The following is a 16,460-nucleotide window of genomic DNA, read 5'->3' on the forward strand; positions in this document are numbered from 1 at the left end:
GCTAGCTTGGCCACAGGTGCTGGGGAAATTCTGCCAGCTAATCTGGTGGGTCAGTGTAAGCGAGCTTCTCAGCAATCAGATAAGCGAGGAAGCCAACACCCATAGAGAACATTCGGCTTTCTCAGACAGACTAAACCTTCAACCAACCAGTTGTTTTGTTTTGTTTTTTCCCAATATTCTAAGCTTCGCCAGTGTAGGATCTTTCATAGGGTGAGAAAGTATCATCGACTCTGGATGAACTGTGGTGATGGGGTTTCAGGAAAAAAAAAAAGGCCATGCTCTGGTTGACATTCCAGGACCTCAAACATGCCCAGGCTCTTGCTATCTAAACAACAGAGTAATCCACTTCACTTGAATCCAGTCTCCCCTTTACCTCCTGCCCTCATTTCCCCATTGCTCCACCAGCAAATATCCCCTATTCATGGTCTTAGTCTGCTGGCCCCACTGCCTACTGACCCTGCTTGATCAACCTTGGATCTGGCCTTCATCCTACCTCCACTGCGGCAGCTCTCCCCAAGTCCTGTTCTGCAAGGGACATGCAGCAGTCTTCCCCTGTCTGCTCTGAGCACCTACCCCAGCTCCCGCGGCACGACAGGGCTTTCCACCCAGTCCTTGTCACCAGTCTCCTCGCCTTGGCCGCCAGGACACCATCCTGGCCTGCTTCGCTAGCTCTCAGATCTCCAACATGCCTTCTCTCTGTCCAGAGCTCCTCTTTCTTCTCCCATATGCTCCATGTGGGTGTTGCTCTTTTTTCATTCCCTCTAAATAATTATTCTAGTTGTTTTATCTGCCCCCAGTAATGTTATTATAAGTGGTAGAAATTATCTAACTTGAGTCTTCCCCCAACTGATTTATGTTCAAGAAGGGATAACCGTCGAATGATTAAAGGCCGGGGAAACGAAAGAACCAGACAGCCTACAGAAGACAACCTCTGAAACACTGAGAGGTTTTCCTCTTTTTCATTTGTTTATTCTGTTTCCTTCTTAATAGCTTCTACTCACTGCAGGCGATGCCTACATTCCCATCTCCAACACTGGTGTGTCTTTGTCACTCTAGTCAAGCATTTCCAAATGCCAGAGCTAAGATTAATAACTTGTCACCTCAAGTCCAGTAAATCAACAATTTAAGTGTATTTTCACCCTGAAAACTAGGTCTTTGCATGACTTCATTTTAGCTGGATACATTTATTATTCTCCCACTTATCCATGACTGAAAATCTGGAGTGAGAGTTGCCTCCTTCATCACCCACTCAAGACAGTATTACCTTCTTTGCCTGGAGAAGAGGCCCTAGACCAAGACCCTACCTTGCTTTCAGGTGTAAGGCTCTGACTCTACGCCTGCCACATGTTACTATTTCTGTTGCAGCTCTGACATGTGTACCTTCCTTCTTTCTTCTAAGCTATGACCAAGATGTAGGCTTGTCACATCTAATCAAAAGCTCTGCTAGAGGCCCTAAATGGTCCCCCTGCCTCCAGTCCCTTCCACTTGAATCCACATAATGTGCCACTACTGAATGAATTTTCTCAAGAATACCTCTTTGTATATACCATTTCTTTGCTCAAAAAACCTTGAGACATTTCCCACTTCTGGGAAAAGACTTTCCCAACCTATATTCTGTACCACACTAATCCCAAGGGATACTTAAAAATAAAAACTGTTTTTTTTAAATATGTTTGGGAGACATAGATACGCCATTTTGCTTTCTTGGAGATTCATGACCCATACCAGTGTGTTAAAGTCTCAGAAATCCTGCAGTAGAAAACTTTTAATTTTGTTTAACCCAGCATTTCCCACATTGATTTAACTATGGAACCACATTTTCACCTAAGATTTATCAATTGTGAACATATTTTAGAAACGCTGGCCTGCAGCATGAAGCCCAAGTGCATTATCCTGAAATTCAGTGCCCAGGTGACTTGTACAGGATCAGGTCCTACATGTCACTGCATGAACCACGTGGAGGTGAAACTCAACTGTTTACTGTCTCTCGAGACTGTCCTGGGCTTCCCTACTGCTTTGGCCTATGGAGCCTACGGGAAAAATGCTCTTCTCAATCCAGGCTTCCTGGCCAGGTCCGTCCCATTCTTTCACACAGAACTTCAGCCCTGTCTCCTCCTAAGCTTGTCAGCTTGGAGTGTCTCTTCTCCTCTGATGTCCTTGCTGACTTTGTCATCTGAGTACCCATTTGGGGCCATTTTTTGTTGCAATGAATTACTATATTAACCTTATTTTGCAATGTGATTTCCATTTTTGTACACTGACCTCAGCTTCCTTATATGCTCAGGGCAGAAACTGCTGGAAGGCCATTTTAGACCCCAACAGTGCCTCACATGCCCCAGCTGCCTCCTCCCTTTTACCAGGAAACCTCTCCCCAATATATCTTATCTCTTACATCAGCTGTCTCCACTCCCTAAGAACTCTCCTAGAGATGAGCTTGGATTCTATAGTGAAATAGCATTTCCAAACATCACCACTGACTTTTAAAGAACTCTCTCTGATTCTCTAACCTCTGTACCTGCTTCATCTCTGTGTTTGAACAATTCTTCTGGCCTCTCCTCTCTGTTCTGTGTGGCCCTCAATGTTTGATCATTTGACTTATTGGCTAAAATCTCCTGTTCCAGCAAACTTTTGGCCAGATTGGCAAAACTAATTTAAATCACAATTGTTCTTCCTCCTCCTGCCTAACTTCTAAGAGGGATATTCCCTAAAAACGAGATTGTTGATGCCTGACTAACACATTAAGAAGTTCACGATACCGTGAGATGGTTAAGAGGGAGATGTCCACCCACGACTCTCTCTTGCTTCTGCTATTTTAACAGTTGACCCAAACAATATTTTTCTGCATTGAAAGCCAAGATTCTAGGGACCAGAATGGAAGGCATTCCTGTTTTCACATAAACAAAAAAGCAGCTATGAAGTTATTCATACTTACGTTGAAAGCTCCCAGAAGAAACAATGTAGGTTGTAACCCAACTGAAAATATCAACCGCAGGATCGTGGAAGCAATTAAGGCTCGGATGCCATGGGGCTTGGGGAGGGCAATGACGATGGCCAGAGAGATGAGCATGGCTGTCCACAGTAGTCCCGACCAGTGTGGCTCCAGTGTTCCTGGAAAGACAAGGCCGGGCTCTCACAGATCAGAGTTTTCACCGAGTAGAGGTGACAGACCAAACTGGGTTTAATTACACTTTCTTCAATCACCTCTCTGGGCTTATTTGTCTCAACTCTCATCTCCAATTCTCTGCCCCAGAAATAACCGGTCACATCCGTGTTTTCTGAACTCTGAGCCTTTACACATGTTCCCTCTACCTGAGAAATTCTTCTTTCTTTCCTGTTCATCTTTGGTTTAGCTTTGCTATTACCTTCTCTAGGAACCCTCCCCCATCCCCTTCTTCCTCACAAAACTTGCCACGTGCTCCATCCTTCCCTGAGTTCTCTGTCCCCCTTGGTCATCCCTATAGGACACTATTTCCTAGTGGTCAGTCTACTTGTCCTTCTCTCCCCTGCCGCCTCCTCCACCCCCATCAGACTCCAAATTCCACAAGGGAAGCTCTTGGCACCCAGGTGGCAGTCATCAAATGCTTATTCAATAAACAAAACTCATACATGTGTCACACCTCATTGTTAGGAAAGGTGAACTGGAAGCCTAAACTTCTAATTTTTATTAAAAGTATGCAAAGGGAAATTGTACGTCCCCCGCCTGAATCAGATTTCTTCCAGGGGAGGAAGAAGACAACTTCCGTATCGTTAGCATCATCCTACAATTAGACTATCCGTGTAGTCAAAGAGCTTATACCAGTGTTTGTCATCTCTTGCTATTGCAAGTTCTATTTAGAGTGTCCCACGAGATGGCCTGGTTATATAACATGAGCCAACATGGCTAAAAATATAGTTCTGTAAAACACTCATTAAAAAAAAAACACCCCTATTTCAAATGCTATCACATTTTGAGTCTCCTTCAGATGTAAACAAGCAGCACTACATGATTAAGGCCACTTATATAAAGGAGTTTCACTTCTCCAGAACTGCTAGCATGGCAGCACCACCCAGGAAAGGGACAGCCTCGCGGGTTACAGCTCTTCCACGAGCCTGCTGGCTGCCCTAGTTCATTTGGTCCACGCCCGCCGAGACTCACTTTCTCTCTAAAAACATTCCCCCAGCCCTAGCTGCTTACGTCTTCCTTTTTGATATCCTTCAAAAGGAAAACCTGATTAGAAATGGGCACAAAGAGGCAGAAGCTTTTCAGAAATGCAGGAAGAAGTAGATACTGGGGCATATGTGTCACTTCTTGTGCATTAAAAAATTGTTAGATGTCATATTAATCTCTTTACGTTGATTATGATTTATTTAATCCTCTAGACCACGCTCTGAGGTTGGTACTATTATCTCCACTTTACTCTAGAGAAAACTGAGTCTTGGGTTACACATCCTCCCTAAGGTGACACAGCAAATGGCTGGAGAATATATGCTTCTGAAGTCGATGGTCCTTAACCACCATTTTTTAAAAAACCCATAAAACCCATCCATTTTAAGTGTACAATCCGATGAATTGTAGCAGTTTATGCAGTCGTATAACTACATGTAACTGCCGACACAATCAGATATGAACGCTTTCATCACCCTGAAAGGTTTCCTTGTGCCCTTGAAGTTGATATCCTGCCCCATCTCTACCCCCAGGCAACGACTGATGTGCTTTCTATCACTGTTGCTGTGCATTTCCTAGAATTTCATAAAAATGGGGAAAAAAATCCTATTAGTAGGTAGTCTTCTTAATTCTTTCACTTAGCAAATTTAATTCATTTTGGTTATTGTGTATATTAACATTTTGTTCTTTCTATTGCTGAGTAGTCTTTTATAATAAGCATATACCACAATTCATTTATCTACTCAATAATTAACAGATATTTGAGTCGTTTGCAGTTTGGAGTTATTACAAATAACACTACTGGAAACATTCAAATACAAATCTTGGAGTAGCTGTATGTTTTTATTTCTCTTGGACAAATATATGGAAATCGATTTTTGGATCCTAAACATATGTATAACTTTATAAGATACTACCATACTGTTTTCCAAAGAGACTGTACCATTTTTCCTTCCCATCAATAATATATGGGAGTTCCACTCGCTCCACATCATCACCAATACTTGGTATTGTCAGTCTTTCTAATTTTAGCCATTCTAGTAGGTTTCTAGTAGTATGTCATTGTGGTTTTCATTTGCCTTTCCCTGATAACTACTGCTGTTGAATATCTTTTTATGTTCTTATTGGCAATTCATATATCATCTTTGGTGAAGCATCTGATCAAATCTTTTGCCCCTTATTTTAATTGAGTAGTCTTCTCATTACCGAGTTGTAAGAGTTCTTTATATATTCTGGATATAAGCGTTTTGTCAGATGTATGTTTTGTAAATATTTTCTCCCAGTCTGTGGCTTGCCTTTTATTTTCTTAAGTGCTTAATGACCATTTTAAACTGCCTCTTAAGATCTCACTATAATAAATGTGACCAGCACAATGCATGTACCCAAATCCTGAAGGGGCCAATATAAAATCCTGCTGTCTCTCTACTACAAAAGCGGTGTTAAAAAATAATACTGTATTCCCAAAAAACAGTACTTATGAGCAAAACAACAAGATGTCTAGACTTTTTAAAAATCTTGAAGAAAATATAGTAGGAGGATAAATAAAATAAGATTGACAAAATATTATAATTGTTAAATCTGGGCTGATGGGTATATGGCAGATTACACTGTTCTCTCTACTTGTATGTATATTTGAAAATTTCAATAATAAAAAGTTTAAAAAGTAGTACTATATTTGCTTTAATCATCATGGCAGGCTTATAAATTCAGTAAGAAATCTGAAGCTGCTCAAGTTTCATGCTTCGAAAGACTGTGTGATTCAGCATTTCTGAAATAAAGGAGGAAAATGATACTTTTGAAAAGGAGCTTTTAAGGCCACCGGCATTCTGGGCAGCCACAGACCTTGTAAGCCACAGAGCCACCTTAGCACACATAACAAGATTATTACATACCTGCAAGAGGGACATTTTAGAAATCCTGGTTTTAGGATTCAACAAAAACAAATACTGATCTCAAAGACTACTTTCGGATCACAAACCAGATCTTATTTCTAGGCAGGGGCAGTACAATCCTCCTCTTGAAGATGGTTAACAGTGAGTAGAGAAGATGCCCCCAACATGGCTTACAAAAGAAAAAAATAAATCCCTCTGAGAGTGAACTGATGTGTGTGAGGCAACCTCAGTCACTATATAGAGGAAAGGGCTTCCTTAGGTCAGATCAACCTTCCTTCTCTCTCAGGAGATCTTAACTATGCTTTCCATTTAGTCTACGAACACACAGTTCTAAAGCCCATGCTGCCAAAATAGGAAGCCTGGGCTCCTAAGATCAGCCAGGGTTGATGTCACATTGAGAACAACCATTGTAGAGTTGGAAGGACCTTCCCCTATCATCTCACACAGTGGGTCTCAAACTTGGATGGGCAAGAAACAGGATGCCCCAGAGACCCTGATTGGGTCAACAACTGTTTTTCCCCCGAACTCTATAGGAATTTCCAAATCTACAACAAGGTTTCATAACCACTGGGTCAATTTAAGCGCCTCTTGATAGAGAGGATAAGGAGGACTAACTGAGGCAGCTTGCCCAGAGGTACATGGCAGATGAGTGGCAGAACCAGGCCTGGACACCAAGTCTGGGCTTCGTGAGTCTAGGTATTCCACTGGACAAGGCTTAACCCTGAAGGGGAGGGGAGCTGTCTACTAACTGTTCCCAGGCACGGGCCTCAATGCTGCTACAAGTGACCAGTGAAGAAAATAATGATCCAGGTGTATAAAAAAATCGATTTTAAATATTTTTAAAGAAGTGGAGGGTGAATGAAAACACATCCACAGTAATAGCTGAAGAATGTGCCGTGATGAACATGATGACTCCCCCGAGGTGAAAGGAGGCCTGGGCTTTGTCACCTCCGACTGAGTTCTGGGCTGACTGCTTCACACTGACCTCTGTTGACTGGCAGCCTGGCTAGGGCAGATGTCCCCTTGGAGAAAATCTTGCAGCCCTGTGGACCTACCAAGTCTTTTCAGACAGGGGCACTTATGATTCCTGAGATAGCACTGAAAGTCTGGACTTGTGTTTAGGTAGTGCTTTTTGGGGGAAAAAATCACTCAAATGGAGCTTTCAATGTAACCTAAGGCCAAAGAGAAAAGCTAACTCCCCAAATGGGTAAGTGAGATACATAAGCGTCACCTAACACGTCATCACTTTCAAAGTGGATCTTGAATTTACTTTAATGAAGTATACACATGCTGTTTTATTACGTACGCACATGTGCATTATTAGGCTCAAGAGCTAAGTCTGGAACTTATCCTGTACCGCCTTTGTGTCTTACTTCTGGGCTCTCCATCCCATATGTTTCACACAAGGTGGCTCCTGGCAGGTGGTTACATACATATGTGAGGTGACCTGCCAAAAAGCTCTGAAGAAAAATTTAGCTGAAAAGTAGACTTCCCACGAGGCTGCAGCGGGTGTCAGCAAGGAGGCCGTGGATGTATAATGGAAGAGGAGCTTCTGCTGGCCCCCAGGATGCCACAAATGTGAATGCCATCAAGTGAACTGAGGAGCCCCAAACAGAAAAATACCCCTCCTGAATGGTTTGCCTGTTCTCAGCAAAATACGCAAAATGTGGAAGGAGATGGTGGTGGGGGAAATCCATTAAGACCATGGACATCATGGTTTATTATGTGAATAATGTCATGTAGCTCTTAATAGACTAAACATTGAAGGACGTACAGTCTACAGTCATTCAAGCCTGCCTCCCCTAACCCGTTGCCAAAAAATAAAAAATCCAGAGATTTCCTACAAATTCTTTAGTCTGAAATTAATTCCAGAAGTATGGTATAGGGGAAAAATTCTACTGGACTGAGCAAAGTATTTATGTTCTAGGGTTAGCTCTACCACTGACTGGCTGTGCAACTTTGACTAAATCTCTCAACTTCTCTGAGACATAGTTTTCCAACATATAAAACTAAGAGGCTGCAAGACGATTTCTGACAGGTTTAATACTGTATAGCTTCTTCTCTTTCTTTCTTGGTAAATAACATGGACACAAAATTCATATTAATTTTAAGTTAGATGTAGAACTAAACCCATGGTAAAAGCCATAATCTCATCTTGTCTGTAAATAGTCAATCGGGATTCCATACATTTCACCAATACTTCCAGGGATCAAGTCATAGCCTTCTAGCTGCTTCTAGTAGTTTCCTTAAAATTAAAGACATGGGTACCTCCTCGGACTCCTTTAAATGGGTAGAAAAACGCCACAAGCAGATTCATCAGGACAGCCAGGTTAAATGAAATGCTGCTCCAGACAGACATATTGCGGGCACACCAATAGAGAACGGGCTGGGCTGTGAAAACAAAGACGAAGCCATGTGAGGTTCAAGACCACAAGTCAGACGCTGGGAATTCCGCACGGCCCTTCCTGCCGCTCTGCCTCTACAAGTCCACTTTTGTTCCCTGTTTTACCACAACAGTAAAAACGATCATTTGTTTTGAAGTTGACTCATGGACTCATAACGACATCACATTGGTTTATTTCTGTTTGGAGTACTTACTGGAACAGAAGATGTATTTGGGGACAAGGAAGAAAAGAAAACGAGAAAAGCTGGAGCATCTAAAATCCCTGCATGCCCTAGTCACCACCACCAGTTATGGAATCTGAGGGTTAGCCAGAGTTCACGCGCTGAGTCCTTAGTTCCCCCCAGGCTCCGGGACCAGATGAGATGCCCAGAAAGACCCAAGAATTCAATTAGCCTTTTAGAAGCGTTGGCACTGGTGGAGGGGGGGGACATATAGCATTCAGAGTTGGCCCAGCCGGGCCCCAGAGTAGAACTGCTACCATTTCCACACTCCTCCTTTGCTCAAAATTCTCTACTAACTCGCTGGTGCCTAAAAGCAAGACAATGATCCCTTTCCTGACACTAAGTCACTTTCCATTTTCCTGAAGTCTGACGATCCCTCCGGGGCAAGGGAACTAGGAATGAGAGTTGCTAACTCGATAATCAGCAGTAGAGTTCGCATTTCCAAAGGCTGCAGTGGAGAAAGGAGGTGATACCAAAGCTATCACTAAGGGGTGAGAGACACTTTTGATATTGCTGCCATCTTAATCCACTCTTACCTGTAGGTGATATCACACTGGTTAGGCATTCTCAGTGTTAGAACAATAAGCCTGTGGCCACACTGTGTGCAGTGGTGCTTCCTTTTCCCCTGAACTCTTCTTCAGTGGTACCTTACACTTAGGATGATGCTCAAAAATAGATGTGGTAGAAATAATTTAAGACTTGACGCCAGGCAAAGTTTCCAAAAGACAGTCTCATTCAACATTATCCCCCTCCAAGGAAAAGTGTGGAGTAGGTGAGAATGGATCTCTATCATGTATTTCTCTTTCCCAATGAAGTCATCACTTAACCTTAGGACAGGAGCCACCGACAAAAATCCAATGGGCCCTATAACAATGCCTATAGCAGCAGCCAAGCCTTTGGAAGCTTCTATTCAAACTAAAGTTATGGCACAATTAAATGGAGCCTGGGTAATTTAATAATTGCTCGTTCCATGTTTGCACTTGGTAACAGGCAATGTTTCCAGGCAAATTATAGAGTTTTAGAGCTACCACCATCATCTAGTTTAATATCTCTCATTTTATAAACGAGAGAAACTGAGGCCTAGCAGAGGGTAGACGCTATGGAGATCTCATCACCCAGGTCAGTGACAGGGATAAAGATAAGTGGCTAATGACACCACTCAATAGAGGAGGTGATCAGGATTCAGTCAACTTCCAGTTAACAACTGACTTTTAGGGGCCGGCCCCATGACCGAGTGGTTAAGTTCGCGCACTCCACTTTGGCAGGATTTCGCCGGTTCGAATCCTGGGCACGGACATGGCACCACTCATCAAGCCACGCTGAGGCGGCATCCCATATGCCACAACTAGAAGGACCCACAACTAAAATATACAACCATGTACTGGGGGGCTTTGGGAGAAAAAGGAAAAAATAAAATCTTTAAAAACAACAAAAACAACTGACTTTTTAAAAGTTAATTGCTGAAGCAAATTTAAGATGAGAAATATCTGTTTTGGAAACAATAGCTTATTGGTATCTCTGCTGGGACTGAAGCCCATTTCTGACCTGGATATGAAAACCCCAGATGAAGAGAGAAGAGATGGGTGGCAAGAATGGCAAAGGGTTGCTAATCGTTGAAGCTGAGTCATGGGTACATGGGCATTTATAACATCCTCTCCACATTACTGTATGTATGAGCAGCTCATAAGAAGTTAAAAGAACAAAGAAGAAATGGCAAAGATCAGTGATGGTCTATGTAAGCCAGAATCCTCCTCAGGCGGAGCTCTCAACACCAAATGTGAGAGCAGCCACGGTAGGATGCTTTTAATACCATTGTAATAAATGGTCTTCAGCTATGGGATACAGTTCACAAATAAATCTTATTTTTATAAGGCTAACATTTATTTTGAATATGAACAAACATTCAGTCCTTCAAATTAACTGGGTGTCTATCCAGGTGCAAGAAGATACTTAGAGACCAACCTTGATGTGCAATGGCTTCTATTTCCTGCAGCACCTCAAACTATGTCCCTGTCTACCTTTCCCGACTCTCCTCCCACATCCATTCCCTATATACTCTCTCTTTGCATCCCAGTCTAGTGATGGTTCCCTGAACACACCCTGCACTCTCCAGCCTCTGTGCTCTCCCTCTGTGGCAATTTAAAAATATGTCCACAAATTCTTTGATAGTCTTCTCTTCAAGGGATGCAGCTTAATTTCCTTCCCTTGAGTGTGGGCTGGACTTAGTTACTTGCTTCTAAGAAGCAGAATACAGCAGAAGTGATGGGCACACCTCCTGAGACTAGGTCATAGCAGGCACTGCAGCTTCCTCCTTGCACAGACGCATGCGCTCTCTCTCCTTCTCTCTCTCATATCAGTCATTTGCTCTGAAGAAACCAACTGCCATGTTGTGAGGACACTCAAGCAGCCTACAGAGGGGTCTATGTGGAAAGGAGCAGAAGCCTCCCACTGACAGCCATGTGAGTGAGCAAAGAAGCAAATCCTCCAGTCAAGCCTTCAGATGATGACAGGCCTGGCTGACATCTTGACTGCAACCTAATGAAAGACCCTGAGTCAGAACCACCCAGCTAAGCCACTCCCAAATTCCTGACCCTGAAAAATGGTGAGAAGATAAATATTTAGTGTTTTAAGCCACTAAATTTTGGGATAATTTCTTACCCACAATAGAATGCAAACTAACATTTGCCCTTCTGTGGTGGGCAAAATAATGGCCCCCAAAGATGTCCTAGTCCCTGGAACCTGTGAACGTTACCTTACACCACAAAAGGGACTTTGCAGATGTGACGAAGCGAAGGCTCTTGAGATGGGAGATTATCCTGGGTGATCCCGGTGTGTGAGACGTAATCCCAGGGTCTTTATAAGTAAAGAGGGAGGTCGGAGTGTCAGAGTCAGAGTGATGTAGCATGAGAAAGGCTCTCCTAGTCACTGCTGGCTTTGAAGATGGAGGAAGGGGGCAGGAGCCATGGAACACAAGAAGCCTCTAGAAGCTGAAAAAGGCTAGAGTCTCTGGAAGGCACGCAGCCCTGCCAATACCTTGATTTTAGCCCAGTGAGAACCCTTTGAGATTTCTGGCCTCCAGAACTAGAAGATGAGAAATTTATGTTGAAAGCCTCCAAGCTCGTGGTGATTTGTTACAGCAGCACCAGGAGACTAATACACCCTCCCTTTCCCCAGTCTCTCAAGCTCGTGTTTATCCAAGTCTTACCCAGCCTTCTAGATGCTATTCAGATCCCATCTTTCCTCGGAAGCTGGTCCTTTCCCAAACTTCCACAGTGTGTCACTGCATGATTGCAGCCCTGCTCATAAGTGGCCACTTGAGTTACAGCCACCTGAAAATCTGCCTGTGCTGTGTGCCCCCATCAGATGGTAGGCTCTCACAGGAAGGAATCACAGCTTACACATTGCTGAATTCCCCACAGCACATTGTAGCACGTTTCTAGGGGCTGAAAGTTGGCTGGATCAATACACCTGCTACATTACAGCGAAAAGACAGAGTGCCATGATCCCAGAGAGGCGGGGCAATTTCAGTAACTACAACCCAGGGCATCTCTTGGTAACACTCTTTCCGAATTTTTTATTTGTTTGTTTTTTTAAAGGATCTAGGCCTTGCTTGATGACTTGGACTCCATGTATATTATAGCAAGAGGATCTCCCAGCTCAACTCTGATGCGTGTGATGACCACGAGGAGAAAGCCCAAGCAAGAAAGTGTTGGCATATGCAACTCTGCCATGATGTCTTCTTTCACTGTCTTCTAATTTTCTTGGCCTGGAGTTTTCACTTCACTGGGGCCAGGATCTTCAGGAGAAGACGTCAGAGAGGCAGAGTCAAGAGAGGATGTGAATGCACAGAAGGGTGTTTGTGTGTGTGTGTGTAAGTGCATGTGGGTATATGTGTGTACGTGTGTGTTGTATGAGCAAGGCAGGGAAGAGGGTCTCAAGAGAGCATAGAAACTGAGTATTTTAATACTTGCAGAAGGACATACTAAGCAACGTCAGTGTCAGACAGACCTCACTGAGAATCTGAGTCCTAGCTTTGATTGACCAAAGCACAGGTGATTCTCAGTGACAGTTTCAGGAAAAGGTAAAGAAGTGCCATGAGTAAGCCATAAAAATCTTTTCTGCAGATTTATTAGAAGAAAAATAAGCTACTTAGAGGGGAAAATGTATTTCATTTTAATTATACTTCTGAGTACATTTCTCCCCTCCCTAAAAATGCAAATCATGTTTAATTCAGTTATTATTCTCAATTTTTCTCTTACCAGCAGATTGCTTTGAAGCCAATTAAAATCTTTCAGTTGACAACTATAGCTGTGTTTAAGCTTCACTGAAACAAAAACTGTTTTTGAAATAAAGAGACTGAATACGAGAAGGCATTAGTCACAATGCAATATAAATCTTGGAATGGTGAAATGGCCATCCTGCAACATCAGTCAGGTAGTCTTAATTCCTCACGTTATAGGTGAGGATCCGGGAGCAGTTAAGTCATCTGCCCAGGGCCACAGAGTAGTGGGTGGCAGAAGTAGAATGAAACTCAGATCCCCCACCACTTGAGGCCGAGGCATTCCTGCTAGGCCAGGCTGAAGACAACATCTCAGAAAGAGGGATGATGTGATATCTGACCTCACCACAGGAAGCAAAAACCTTTCTGTCAGCTCATAAGCCTCTTGGAGAGCCTACGATGTGTGTGTGCGCCGCATGTGTATGTATGTGTACATATATGTATGTATATTTGATAAGACAATTCAGAGAGAATGACTATATCTGACCAGTCTTAGTAGAGCCATATGTTGACAAGAATGAAACCACAGTTTTACTGGCTAGTAGTATGGAGGTTTAGATGTATGAATTCAGGTTTATCTTCTAACGCTGGAATCATGGACTACTCCAGTGAAGGACAAAAGCAACAAATAAGAGGAAGTTCTCTTCTATTTACATAATAGCTGAAAATACAAGAGTACCAAATGGATGGGGTCTATGTCTATCTTTTTTTTGGAATCTTTTTGTCTCTGATTGCCTGAGTGTGGTGCTGTGTAGACATTCAATACTGCTCATAATGCTCAAGCTGGAGGAGCTTAGATGACGCCATAGTAGGCTACAAGGACACACTGATATTGAGTAGAATTGTACCGTAAGTCTTCTGAGATCCATACCAAGGAGGACATGCATGCTGTTCTGCTCAAGTCCTCCTGGCCCCTCTGTCAGACACCAAGCCTGGGGCTGGGTGAGGAATGGGCTTGGCCCAGCAAAACATTTTATAAAGTTTTAAAGTGCTGGACGATGAGGTGCCCCTTAGAGATGAGTGAGAATGGAGTGGGGGTGGGGTGAGGTGAGAACAGGGCTTTCTGGCCAAACTGTTCGCACAATAGCCAAATCTAGGGGTGCAGAGAGGGAGGGAAAACAGTGGTGAAGGAGAAGTAGCATGCAGTAAAGGATGCTGCTCTGTTCCACTGCAGACTAGGGGGTGGGCAGAAAGAGGACAAAAGCTCCCAGAAACTGACCTCCAACACAGCTTCCCCTCCTGCAGCCCCACCCCGCAGAGCAAGCCCAAAAGATCACAACTGCAGCTGGAATCCTGGGTTTCAAATAAAAAACCTGCCTCCTGACTAGCAGAAATAGAGCGCGATCCTTTCTAAGCTGGTCACAACAGTTGGTGCCGAGCATACGGTCGGTACTGAAGGATCACATTAAAACCCTAATGAAAACCAGGAGCTGAGAAGCCCTCTGGGGCAGCCCTATAAAAGTGTTTTAGAGGAGTAATTTCAACCCAACTGGCTGGGCTTTGCAACGGGACTTGCTGGTGAGCAATGATGCATCTTATGTGGCAAATGAGCCCACTGCCTATAAAATGATACTAGAGTCTAAAATGCGAGCTGCCCTATAAAAGGGGAAAGACTAGCGTCTTCGGAGCAGGTGTGCTAGTAAATGAGCAGTCAAGCTGGCTGAATTTCCTGCTCCAGTGCACCATCCTGTGAGCTCAAGGCCTGGCCTTTTCTCTCTTTCTTTTATTTTCTACATCAAGATACCAAAAAAGCCGTTCTAACAGTCTTCATGGAGTTTTCCAACCAAATCGAGTCAAATCCTGCATGAAGGAAGCCGCTTCAGGGGAGGTGCCTCCCTGAGGCTGGAGCCCCTTTATCAGCTACAAAGGTGTCTAGGACTTCCTGATGTTCAGAGGAGGAAGGTATGATAAATGACACCAGCTCTGCTCCTACTCAGAGACACGCGCACACCATCAAGCCCAGGTTTGTGAAACCCCAGAACTATACCTCTCTGCAGGGCTGGGGGGGCGTTGCTGACCCACCTCTCAGTTTCTTTTGCCAGTTCATTTCATTGAAGAGGTCTTCGGACCGCAGGAAGAAATCGTTGATCTTGCTGCCTTGCTCATCCCTCTCTGTAGTGTAGTAGATTCGTAGTTTTGACTCCTTGGTTAGGAATTCACATATGCTGGGCACGGGGAAGACAATCTGTTCCATCGTTCGGTCTAATCTGACAATCTAGTGTGAAAAAATAAATGAGCTTCAACATCTTCAAAAACCTTTTACTAAGGATCTTTGCTATCAGCCACAGACTCAGTATTCAAGATCAAGCATAATACAGACTTTGTTCCTGAATCTTCTCTGATTTTATAACCCTAGAGCGGGCTGTGTCTCATAGATTTATATAAAAAACAGTTTTGGCAAGTCTGTAGGAGCATTTTTCTAACCTCAGACCCATTAATTTTACTGTGACCAACTTTTATCTGGAACAATTTAAACTGTGTTTTGTGCACATATTCAGATGAGGCTCTAGGCTGGGGATGTCCAATAGAACTTTCTGTAACGATGGAATGGTTCTCTGTGTATCTACCCTGTCCAAAAGCATGGCCGCTAGTCACATGTGGCCATTGAGCACTAGCACAAGTGTCTGGCGCAACTGAGGAGCTGCATATTTAATTTTAATTTGAACTAGCCACGTGGCTAGTGGATACCATACCGGACAGTGCAGCGCTAGACCGTGGTGTAAACCTCACCCAAGATCCTTTCCCTGATAGCAAAGTTGCAGTTTTTCCTAGCTAGGAACTTTAAAAAGAGATCTTGGTTTATCCAGTTGCAGTGACCTCCCACCTCTTGTCACAGCATCTAAAACATACACTGCATGAACCAGTTTGCTCATTTAACGCTGGTATAGCACTCACTGTTCTTTTAACTAGCTTTGTTGGGCCCCAAGGTGAACACTTCACAGGTTTTCACCAGGCCCTTCCTAGACTGGCTCAATCCCCAGAGAGGAAGTAGTTTAGTTGGGATTGTTCAGACTCTACGGCACTGTGCTAAGTCACAGTCCTGGGGGGTAGAGATTTCAACAAGGGTGCAGATGGCAGTACAATAGGGGCACAGCCCCTCTTAGTCTTCCTCCTCAGAGGCTGGAGAAGTCAGGTGAGACCCAGGGCCGACACTCCCCATAAGAAGATCTTGCTCTCCAAACACGTTTTTTCCCTGATGCGGCAAGAGAGGTGACTCAGGTCAAGTTTAGTGAGAAACTCAGAGGTGAGGCAGGTTCCCACAGCCCTGGCTCCATAAATTCTGGGAAATGCTGTCTTTGGACCAATGGTTCCCAAATCTAGCTGGAGATCAGTTTATGGGAAGCTTCATCATCATACTGATTCTGGTCCCTACAGCAATCTCATTTAACTGGAATTATGATGTAGGAGTTAGTGACTAGAACCTGCCCAAGAACCAGCTCCCCAGGTGATGCTGGTGTGTACACAAGCTCCAGGATCAACTCTGCAGTCTCACGCTGTCAAGAGCCTGCCTGTTTCACAC

General features: G+C 43.7%; 1 protein-coding gene across 6 annotated transcripts in view; it reads right to left on the reverse strand.

Moving 5' to 3' along the window:
• ITPR1 (inositol 1,4,5-trisphosphate receptor type 1) overlaps positions 1 to 16,460 on the reverse strand; it is a 318,989-nt gene that overhangs the window by 40,336 nt on the left and 262,193 nt on the right. For all 6 annotated transcript variants that reach the window (XM_014868346.3, XM_014868351.3, XM_014868350.3 and 3 more), the window contains 3 exons: positions 14,963 to 15,155; positions 8,305 to 8,427; positions 2,933 to 3,108 (listed from right to left, as the gene is read on the reverse strand). In XM_014868346.3, the coding sequence (XP_014723832.2) occupies positions 2,933 to 3,108; positions 8,305 to 8,427; positions 14,963 to 15,155 (492 nt within the window). The remainder of the gene's footprint in view (positions 1 to 2,932; positions 3,109 to 8,304; positions 8,428 to 14,962; positions 15,156 to 16,460) is intronic.

This window comes from Equus asinus, chromosome 21 (genome assembly GCF_041296235.1).
Source record: "Equus asinus isolate D_3611 breed Donkey chromosome 21, EquAss-T2T_v2, whole genome shotgun sequence".
Classification (NCBI taxonomy): domain Eukaryota; kingdom Metazoa; phylum Chordata; class Mammalia; order Perissodactyla; family Equidae; genus Equus; species Equus asinus.